We start from the raw sequence: 11,619 nt of genomic DNA, 5'->3' as shown, positions 1-11,619 counted from the left end.
AATTAGATACAGTGTATAGATTGAATGGGAAAATCCATGTATGGCCATTTTACCCACATATTGCATAAAGTAAAATGGTATATCGATTTATTCCGTTCTATCTTTCATAACATAGTTGAGAATCATCTTTAAACAAAATCTTTAATCTAAAAATTGATTGTTGAAAAAAAAAAAATCCATTGTTTTTGCCTATACACGTAATTTATTGTCATTTTATTTTTTAAACAACTTAGTCCTGGTGTCCACTACAGAGGACATAGCATAAAATATGAATAAAATATAATTTTTCAAAAATGTTATTTTTTCCATATTTTTTTCTTATGCTCTAAACAATGCAATGATGTGAAACAAAATATTAAATTCAAAAACTTTTTTTTCTGGGTCTCAGGAGGATATATATATATTTTGGTTGGGACCATAGACTGTATGGGACTGAAGGCGAAGGTGCCATCCTCCAGGACTACAGGGGGTAGTCGAGCGCTTGTTTCTTCGCCGCTTTGTTTTTTTGCTCATGCGCTCCAACATAGTTGGCGCCAGTTGATCCGCGGCGCCATCCCGCTACGTACGTACGGAGGGAGGGAGAGAGAAAGAGTGACAGAGTGCAAACCGCAACCAGGCAGTACAGACGCAACAGAACGAAGATCTTCAGGCCTTTGACTACGCCGCGACTACTAGCAGCGCATCTCGCAAAAAAAAAGCCATTAAAGGGCAAAGAGGTCGGACATGTTTCTTCAATACATAACCGTTTAATGTTTATGTGCGTCAGGGCTTTATATACCGTTGCAAGTTAACTTAGCTGGCTAACTAGCGTGCTATATTTTATACAATGTTGTTATTTAATTAACGATACACCACACGTTGTGGCATATGCTCAATCTTGGCCATTTTTTGAACGCACTGCAATAAGTGGCGCTCGGTCAACGCTAGCGATGAATTGTGGACGTCACGAAGTTCGGAGGTGTCCTGTAGCAATGGCGGCGGAGGCAGCTAGTGTTCCGCTAGCGAGGCAGCTTAGCAGGACGACAGGCCATGTTTGTTTCACACAGCTAAAAATGGGCTAGGACTATAGCATGATAAGCACAGCTTATAGCAACGCAGTGCTAGTGTCAGTTGATATTGATGATTTCAAGAATCGCATATAGCCACAAAAGACGTCAAATACATGTTTATTTAGTTTTTAATTCGACGCCACAAAACAAAAACGCGTTATGTAAGAAGGGGGGCGCCTTTCCCGGGCTTTCGCGAATAGCGTACATCTGTGATTAGCCATTAACTCGAGCGGTTTGCCGTATGTCTTGATAATCTTGAGTTTTTAGAGCTATTTTCCCAGCGAGCAATAAAACGAATCAATTGATATGACCTGGTTTATTTGCATTTCCTCACATTGCGCGTTGCATCTGCGTGCTTGTATTAGGGGCGGAAGCTAGTCGCGGCGGCCATTTTACAGCTAGTTAGCTGTTCCAACCTCTGGCGGACAAGATGCCCACCGTAAACTCGTTGTATTTTATAGAAGCTGTAGCGTCAGTCTCTACGTGACTGTGCGGCACTAAAAAGCGTATGCATGATTAAAAATTGACAAGTGGAGTTCCGCATTTGAGGCAGTCTGTCAGCTTTTCAATTCAGTATCATTTTATGATACAGCTATAGTGCTAGTTAGCCAGCTAGTTAGCTGAAAATGCATGCTCAAGGAAGCTAACTAGCAGCTATTTAGCCAGCTAACCTAGCCAACAGTGACAAACCAGCAGTATGTGTAAGTTGTAAACATTGTTTTTTGTTTGTTAAATATGAGGTATGTTTAAAGGAGTTGGATGTGGTTCAGTGTTGCTCATTTGAGAGAATTGAATGCCTGAACTGTATATTCATGTAAACCTAGCCTGTCAAGATAGCCAAATATAAACTACCCATAGGCTAACCTTAGCCAATTTGTAGCCACTGATATTTCTGCTAACTAGCTTTATGGTTGTTTCTAGATCAGGCTCATATTTGTTTACAATTTTTAGCAATAAGATGTTTTTGCAAGCTATGGTGTATATAGTTCAGTTCCCAGTTCTGTTCAACTATACAACACCCTTTCTACCTTAGGATGTTGATTGTTAGATTTGTTTATGCATCAACTTATTCTGTTGTCTCCTTTTTTTTTTTTTTTTTTTTAAGTTTATGGCTAGACATGCCTATTACCCATTTAGTTGAAGCTGTTTGTTTCTTTGTCACATTAAAAAGCATCAATTAATTTCTTGATAATTTACTTTATAGAAAACTAACTGCTTTAGTCTCTGCCTTATTTTAAACTTTTAAGGTATCTCAAGTACTAAAATCAAGGTGAAAATTAAATGTTTTCATTTTTTTTTTATCATTATACAGATGAGTTTAAAAATGTTCCTTCTTTCAGCAGGCAGGACTGCTCCTGACTCAAGAACTGACTGAGCCTGCGGCAGGCACCCCTTCAAGTTTCTTTGCGGGAAAGCGGGGCTCGTAGAGCAACGCTAAGTTTCACTTAACCGGGAAGACGGAAGTCGTCAGGCTGGAGTGCGTCCTGATGGCTGAGTCAGAGACTGACTGTGACACACCAGGTCTCGATACATTGGGATCTGAGTGTGTCATAGCCCATACTCAAGTCGGTGACTTGCATTATGGAGCAGAGACTGAGATTATGACTCAAGAGGACAAAAGACTTGACCTGGAGGCCATTCATGGTGATTTGGGGGCAGTGACCTGCGTGGATGTGGTAACAGAGACGGACCATGACTATATTAAATCTGAAATACACCACGATCATCATCAGTATTTCAGTAGCGCAGAAATAAAAGGCAATGAGCATTTGCTCGGTGAGGTGCTGTTAAAGACAGAGATGGGTGGTGGAGAACATATTGTAAAGGTGGAGTCTGACCATGGAGGGGAGCTTACGGTGGAGTCAGAGAATGGTGTTATCATCCACGAAGCCCATGGCCTGCAATGCAGTGAGTGTGGCGAGATTTTTGACTGCATGTCTGATCTCCACGAACACTTTGAAATCCACAAAGCCACTCACCCCTACATTTGCGTCCACTGTGGTGAGAGCTTCGCTATTGAAGCCAGCCTAAGAAGTCACATGAGGATTCACATGAAAGAGAAAAGTTACACCACTGGTCTTGAGATGGTTGGTAAAGGAGTCATTGACGCATTCAACTTGAAACCGCACCAGATGATGCACTCTCCTGAAAAGCCGCACAGATGTTCAGAGTGTGGCAAGAGCTTCGCCGCTGCCATCACTCTCCGGGAGCACATGAAAATGCATTCGGATGACAAACCCTACAAATGCACCCAATGCCGAAAAAGCTTTGTGCGCAGACGCCATCTCAAGAAGCATCAAGAGCTGCATGCACACGACAAGCCATTTACATGTCTTCAGTGCGGTAAAGGCTTTACGACGGCTTCCAATCTTAAACAGCACCAGAAGACTCATGCTGGTGAAAAGCCACACAGATGCACCCAGTGTGGAAAGTGTTTTGCCGCAGCGGCTACGTTGAGAGAGCATCAGAGAATCCACTCAGGGGAGAAGCCCTACAAGTGCACCCAGTGTCGAAAGAGCTTTGTCAGGAAACGCCACCTCAAGAAGCATCAGCTGGTCCATCAGGGTGGAAAGCCCTACCGGTGTTCTCAGTGCGACAAGGGTTTCAACCATTCCTCTTCCTTGTCAAGACACCACAAGGTCCACCTGGAGGCCAAGATGTATGCCCAGGGCGACAAGGATTTCCCCTTCGATACTACAATGAAGAGGGGAATGCATACAGGTGAAAAGCCATACAGCTGCAACCATTGTGAGAAGAGCTTCAATCACTCGTCGTCGCTATCCAGGCACCAGAGAACTCATTCTGATGGAAAGTCCTACACCTGTGCTCAATGTGGGAAGAGGTTCAATCATCCCTCATCTCTCGCAAGACACCAACGGGTTCATTTGGAGGATAAGTCGACTTACAGTGCTATTGCGACAGGAAAGGGATTCCCCCACACTACCATCTTGAAACAGAGAATCCTTCAGAGTGAAAAACCATATAGGTGCGCTCAGTGTGGAAAGGGTTTCAATCATTCGTCCTCTCTGTCTAGGCATCACAGAATTCATATTGACCAATAAGCTTGTTTTCCTTTCCACCACAAGTGGTGCGCTACCATTCATCCCATGATTCAGGCCAGCTTGTAATGTTAAAGGGTTTGGCAAAAGATGCACGAAAATCCAGAAAGTCGGTGTGGACCTGCTCTGAGGGAACTTGTTCTAAAATCAAGTCCTATGACTTTTTAAAGAGGATTGAATTTCAATTTGGTATGATTGACACTGAAAACCCCTGTGTAATGTGCTCATAACTAGATACATATGTAATTCTGGAACTTGGTGTTTGATTAAAACCATAGACAAAACATATTGAGATTCCATCATCACTGACTTGTGCTTTAAGCTGGTTTTGGAAGTTTATGGAAGCCTGGCACAATCTTGAAACTGAGTATTAGGTCAAGTCGGTTGAGTGGCAGACATTTAAGCAAATAGTCTAGATGCAACGATTCACTCCCCTAGTCTGTATCTTTTAACCATCTCTGCATCATTAATGGGTTGAGAAACTGATATCGTGTAAATATATGTTGAATTTCTTTTATATAGATATGTATAGGTAAGTAGTGCTGATTTCTGAAAATGGAGCATATTTGATGTATGATCCAGTTAAGTCTTATCCATCTCTTGTCAGTGAAGTGGGATGGTGCTTTCAGGGGATGTCACTAGTTTTAAACAAGCTTTCAAAATATAAGGCTATGTTAATCAAACCCCTTATGATGCAAACCAATGGAGTCTGTAACCTAACAGCATATTAACTTGACTAACTCCCTGACGTTTGCTCATGAGAGCAGCACAAAGGTGAGGGGCAAGAAATCTAATCTTCTACATTGGGTCGAGAAAAATAGATCTTGTTCATAAAGGGTCACTGCAACAAAATCAGATAATATGTACATTTTTCTTTTGGGAAATTTGGTTCACCTTTCGTGGTGCCAGTTTTCAATGGACAACTGAATTAAATAACTGATTTTGTTATACAAAGCAAACTTGGTACAGCCAAAGTGTTCCCCTAAATGTCTTTAGTGCTTCTCCCTGCTACCAGTGGCTGACTGTGAGTTTAAGATTTTCTCGGCCATTGATAAAATCAGACGGCAGTGTATAGAATATCAACATTTAATAATAATAATAATAGATTGTGTATACTTTAATGCAAATACAAAATATAGCTTGCTTTTTGTTTTTTTTAAATAGTTTTTTTTCTTCTCACCTTAATCCATGGGTTTGTGCTTTCTATTTACATTTCTGTGTATGGAGAAAATCTTTTACAAATGGATGTATTTTTTTAAAAAGGTTTGGGTAATTGAAAGGGAAATGAAAGGAATACTGTTTTTATGGGAGTGAACATTGTATCGGAACTATTCTTTCTTTTCCATTGAATAACAATTCTGCTTCATCACGTAGCATAGGTTTATTCATTGTGTTAGTTAGGTGCCTTATTGCATGCCGTGTAGAAATGTATGCTGAGCTATAATAGAAAAAATAAGGTTTTGGCTCCTGCTCCCTTTTTGTTTCTTTACATACTAATCAATGTTTTAATTTGATTTTTTTTTTTTTTTTTTTTTTTTTTTTTTTTTGCTTCTCTGTACATGAATGTTTACACTGTTACTTATGTCTTTTAATTTACTGTCAACAAACCTCTTCATAGATTAGAGGTTAAAGAAAGTTACAATGCCATTGATCCATATGTTGATTACCCTCTATAATGGTCAATTCTTGTCCCATTTGTCTATTCCCCCATCTTTGAGTGGCTCACATATATGGATAAATAAAGGTTGTTGACTATCAACAGGTTCATACAGCTTTTTTTTTTTTGTTTTGTTTTTTATAGTACCTTCTTGCATCCATCAAGGTCTACTGTATGTAGTGCAGTGGTTCTCAAACCCGTGCTGGACGACCCCCAGCCCTGCACATTTTGTATGTCACCCTCATCTATCACACCTGATTCAACTCATGTGCTCATTAGTAGAGACCGAAAGAGCTCAAATGTGTGTGTCAGAAATAGGAAGACATGCAAAATATGCAGGGCTGGGGCTCCTCCAGCACGGGTTTGAGAACCACTGATGTAGTGTATATAGTGAATTTAACGTTAAAAGGAAATTTTATCGTGTCATTGAGGAAGATGCCTTATTGGTGATTTTAATATTTAGAGGGGGTAAAACAAAAAAATCTGTAATAAAAGGGAGGGAAATGGGGGAAAATTCAACACCCACACAAAGGAATTGTACCTTCAATTACTTTTTTTTTGTTTGTTTGTTTTTTTGTATGTATATGTGAAGATCAGACTAAAAGAGATTGATTATTGGTCGGGTTATCGCTTTAGGCGAGTTGACTTAAGTTTCTGACTGAAGTTTCCAGTAATTGCAGATTTGACCTTGTGTCATTTGTATGCAGGGCCATCTGCTGGCAGCTCATATACATTATTGGTCAGTGATTAATTGCAAGATTACATGTGTGGATATTTTCTTAATTCGTAAAGGTACTCTTTTGTTCAAAATGTACAAAATTTCTGATATTTCAAAATTTATATAATGAGCGAGTCTTGAATCCATCTTTCAAACTGTTTTTGTCTTATTCTGAATACTCTATGGTGTGCCTACAATAAGTGTTTTTACTCTATTTTAGACCAGGCAGGATGACAACCTCTGCGGAGTAACCTGGTACCTGTGTGACTCGTCATATACATAGAAATAAGTAGCTCTGGCTACAATTGTATTCCCTACGATGCATGCAGTTTTGTTAATTAACCACTAGAGTGCCAAAAGTTACATAATGTACCTTTTAAAGTATACTAATCCACACCATTAGCACATACTCTAGACTAGAGCTATGGTGAATCTGAATTTCAGATTGGGGTGAGTAGTTTTTCAACTGAGCAGTCACATTTCCCATGTTGGTGATAGTTTAAAATCGTTGTTGCTGGAGATTAAACAGTATGTGCCAGTATTAATAATTGTTTCATGATTTATGTAACTACTTTTTTTCAATTAGTTTCAGTTCTTTTAAAACATATAGTTTCTTTTTAATTCATTTGGGATATTCCAAAAATGACTTAGTAGCTCGAGATTTACCATAATAACCTCAGGCCTATTTCTCTTGACATTGTATTTTTGCCCAAAATTTCCCAATGTAAAACCCATTGCATTTGCTTGTCATATGAGATGAACTCAAACAAGATGGCTCAGATTTTTATTTTTTTTATATGACAGAAAATCTCGATATCACGCAAGATGATTTTCTTCACTATAAGCGCTTTCATGATATGTTTTTCCATAGGTGCTGGAGAATCATACACTAAAGTAAGTTTTCTAAATGTAAATCTGTTTTTCATTACTGTTTTTATTGTTGTTAATTTTTGTAACCTTGAGAGAATCTGCAGTACTCATGCATGGGAAGAAACCTCAGCTCCATACCACCCAGTATTCCTTCATCTGTTCAGACTCTGGATTTTAGTTTTAATGTTATGAAATATTTACAGAAGAGCACATTCCCAATTTTGTCTTTTCTGCAAGTTCTTGATCTGTCAAGGTAAGCAATATTATTACTATTTAATACTCAGTTGTTGTATAATGCGTTCTATAAATAATATTGAATGTATGCGTTTACTTCAGATGTCACATCAAGCACATTGAAAATGATGCTTTCTACAATGTTAAGAATTTGACTACTTTGATTCTCACTGGAAAGCCTCTTGCATATTTTGGACCTAGATGCTTGAATTCTTACATAATCTACAGAGACTAGTTCTTGTGGATGTTGGTCTCGTGTCCTTACCGCTTCAAATGAATAACCTAACCAAGCTACGGGAACTTAGAGTTGGAACAAATAACATCCAGTCTGTCTCTCTCCCTCCATTCATGAGCTCCTTTAAAGACTTCAGTTTACTTGATCTACATGGCAATAATATATCCACCATCAAGACTGATCACACTGTTGTGTTGCGAAAGATTGGCAGAAACATGACTTTGATTCTTTCTAGGAATCCATTATTATATATTGATCCAGGAGCTTTCAAAGATGTTCATCTCAGACAGCTGGACATCCGATCTGCCTTTGTTTCATTTGCTGCTCAGAAAGTTGGTCTAAAAGCTCTATATGGTCTTAATGTCGAAACTCGAAAGGCTGATGTTTGGAAAGTACAAGGATGATTTCAGATTTCAGTTCTCAAACACTGACTTTTTAGATGGCTTTTGTTACATTAATTTTAAGGAGGTATATTATTACATTATGGAAAGTCCTACTGCGTTAATTTCTAGCTTTTGCTGTATGATTAATGCCACAAAGGTAGTAGTAATGGGAGGTCTAATCGATGAAACGGAGCATGTGCTTTTTCATGAAATCAAGGAGCTTTACTTGATTTCCAATCACTTGGGTTCTTTGCCAGGTAAACAACTGTCACATCTCCATACTTTAGAAAAACTAATAATTACACACAACAATGGACCAATTTGTGATGAAGCTTTCATTGACATGCCTAAGCTTAAATATATAGATTTGAGCTCTAACCAGATTAAATTAAAACGATGCTGTGCAACACTTTTATCTGGCACCCCTCAAATCTGGTATTTGAATTTAATTCTAAATGCAGAAATTGACCTTGATGTTGTATCATTTGTTGGACTTGATTCCCTTGAGATTCTAGATTTCCACCATACAAAGATTTTACGCGTCGGATACCTTTCAGTTTTGTCTAACTTAAAGTATTTGAGGTATCTGGATGTTTCTTATTCAAATATCATCTTTACTAACATATATTGCTTTTATGGACTGAGCAGTCTTAATGTTCTCAAGATGGCTGGCAATAATTTTTGTAGTAAGATATTTATTTAATAATCTCACAGTTCTAGAGCACCTTGACTTGTCTTACTGTCGTATGGTAGAGGTACACTCGAGCTCTTTTAAAAATCTTCAAAGGCTTAGACTTTTGAATCTCAGAGGAAACAATTTAATGGCTGTAGATTTTCTTACCCACTCAAACCTGAAACAATTAACATCATTTTATGTAGATAAAAACAGCATTACTAGCATCCCACTTGATGTTCTCCAAAAGTTGCCAACAAACCTTTCAGAGTTTGATTTGTCCTCCAGCCCCATCGACTGCTCCTGTTCCCAGACAGATTTTATTTTCTGGATTATCAAAAACCAGAACATTTTGAAGCAAGCAGAAAATATTTTTTGTCAATCTTTTTCACTAAGCTCAGATTTTCGAGCAGCGGACTTTGACATTGACAGCTGTGTGCACAAGAAAAGACTCATAATTGTTTTATCAGTATGTTTTGTTATATTAGTAGTCGTGTTATCAGTCTTGGCTTATAGGTTCCAGTTTTATCTTCAGTATTGCTGTATTCTAATGAGAGGCTACAGATCACCTGCACAACAAGAATGTTCCTATGACGCATTTGTGATTTTCTCCAGCTATGATGAAGCCTGGGTCATGAATGAATTGATGGAGAATCTGGAGAACGGTGTTCCACCTATTCATCTTTGCCTTCACATGCGGGACTTTCAAGCAGGGAAGTCCATCGCCTCCAACATTATCGATGAAGGAATAATGGGCAGCCGTAAAGTCATTGTGGTTGTGTCTCAACACTTCATTGATAGCGCCTGGTGTCGCTTTGAGTTTGAATTGGCTCAGTCCCGGTTTATGATGGAACACAATGCCAACATCATCATCATCATTCTGGAAGATGTGGAAGAGAGGAAGACTAAGAAAGTGTTTGGTCTTCATAAGCATCTGAAAAAGAACACATACCTGAAGTGGAGCAGGGACCCTTTGAGTAACATGAGGTTCTGGATACGGCTCAGGAGAGCTATTATTGCCACAAAGCAATAATATTATTTAGAAAATGGATTGTTTCTCTCAGGTAGTTTGACAATACAGCTTGCCAGTCATGATAAATTTTATAACAGCATTAGTAACGGCTTTGACTCAATCATTGTATACATTTTGATTAAATAAACTGGTGCCTCATTTTTCAGCCATGCATTTAAATGAGAATTATTGTATTTTATGTTGTATTCAGCAATTTTTGGCAAAGAGGCCATTGTTAGTTGCAAATACTGCAAACAATGGGTTTCAGAAATGAATAACTTCCCTTTTGAAACCAACATGAAGTACAACAGAGAGTAAACATATTTGTCAAACGCTATGTTCTTTACAGTAAAACAGTTTCAAGCTCCACACAGTGATGTGTGAATTTATTAACACAAAGTAAAAGTACCTAGTTTTCTGTGTGGCAAAAATGTATGATAGCTGAATTTCCTCCATCCTGATTAATGAATATAGTTTGGTCTTTGTCACTTTATTTTTTGTTCTGAGTTTTCCATAGATATCTTTTCTTAGAATCTTACAATCATTGCATCATAGGAAAATTCCTTTGCTAAATTTTCAGTAGTTTGCATGCTGGAAACACGTTTAACTGGGGCGGTCAAAAACCTGCATATTCTGATTGGTCATTAGCAGTCAAATATTTCGGAATAATCACTGTTCATCCAAGTAAACCCATGGTCATACTTTGCTTCAAGCTTTTGAAATTACTTCGGAGCTTGAAAAACTGCAAACTACACAGCTTCAAGTTTGTGTGTTCTTTGAATTCAGAGATCAATCTTACATTTCCATCATCAGCTGGTCAAATGTCTCTGCACTACATAAATTGGCAGGTCAGAGTTCACCAAACAGGAAGCTGTCCTAAATGTCCTATACTGGTGCTGCTTTCAAGTGTCTCATATCACTGCATGCTCAGTTTCTTTCACATTCTCTTACAGTAGGTAATTGGTGTCATCTTGCTTCTCACAGTGATAAAATTGGCCTCAGAAGATTTCAGCAAGGTGGTGTTTGACTCTGGTCAAGCATATTCATAATAGACTGGTCTGGGGGTGGCCTTAGACAGCAATATGCATGGGTGTTGAAGTTTTCCTACCTATTTGTCAAAAGTGAAAACAACATCCTTTTTTTCTGTTTTCTGTAGTCCGGTACCAAAGATTCCAAAATATGTTTTACTTTTTTAGTGCATAGGCAGCCAAGTTTTATCGAAAGCCCATTTTGCCAGTGTTAAAGTTACCCTTTAAGTCATTTATTGACACTTGCAGTACAAACATGACTCATTTCTATGAAATTTTGGCTCATGACGAACACAGTGCTATTTGTTTGGCAAAAAATAATGTTTTGCTATTAACAGAATTTTGTGCAAAATGTGATAAACCATTAGTTTGATTAGATGAGAATATTTTGTATTACTCGATTACTGTCGGTTGTTTAACATTTCTATTGTAAAACAGTTGTAGATACTAAATGTTTAGCTACTGTATCTTATATCTTACCATTCTTTTGCCTTCAAAATGGTCTCGGCTCTCTTCAGTGCAGAGCATGTTAGGTGATTTTCAAATTTCCCATAATGATTTTTTGCAGAATTCTGGCAGTAAAATGCTTTAAAATGGAAGTCAGGCTCCTCAGTCACTTTCCATTCAAATTATTGTAATCTGTTTCTCTGACCTAAAGAAAATTCATTAGTCATTTTGTAATATTGAATCTTTAACTGCTG

At 38.1% G+C, this 11,619-nt stretch overlaps 1 protein-coding gene and 1 pseudogene across 3 annotated transcripts; both read left to right on the top strand.

Annotated features, from left to right (window-relative positions):
* The first annotated feature begins 527 nt into the window (after positions 1–527).
* Positions 528–5,867, top strand: si:ch211-198a12.6 (uncharacterized protein LOC563253 homolog). 3 transcript variants are annotated; one of them, XM_048204253.1, is made up of 2 exons: positions 528–716; positions 2,393–5,867. In XM_048204253.1, the coding sequence occupies exon 2, from the start codon at positions 2,537–2,539 to the stop codon at positions 4,109–4,111; it is 1,575 nt and encodes a 524-aa protein (XP_048060210.1). In that variant the 5' UTR covers positions 528–716; positions 2,393–2,536; the 3' UTR covers positions 4,112–5,867. The 3 variants fall into 3 exon arrangements, with proteins under 3 accessions (XP_048060210.1, XP_048060209.1, XP_048060211.1); XM_048204252.1 differs by having other exon boundaries at positions 2,390–5,867; XM_048204254.1 differs by lacking the exon at positions 528–716 and adding an exon at positions 737–1,750 and having other exon boundaries at positions 2,390–5,867.
* A 148-nt stretch (positions 5,868–6,015) lies between these two features.
* On the top strand, positions 6,016–11,151 carry LOC125276621 (annotated as a pseudogene).
* The last annotated feature ends 468 nt before the right edge of the window (positions 11,152–11,619 follow it).

This window comes from Megalobrama amblycephala, linkage group LG10 (assembly GCF_018812025.1).
Source record: "Megalobrama amblycephala isolate DHTTF-2021 linkage group LG10, ASM1881202v1, whole genome shotgun sequence".
In the NCBI taxonomy this organism is placed as follows: Eukaryota; Metazoa; Chordata; class Actinopteri; order Cypriniformes; family Xenocyprididae; genus Megalobrama; species Megalobrama amblycephala.
Note: the sequence above shows the minus strand (reverse complement) of the source record. Positions and strands in the feature narration are given on the sequence as shown.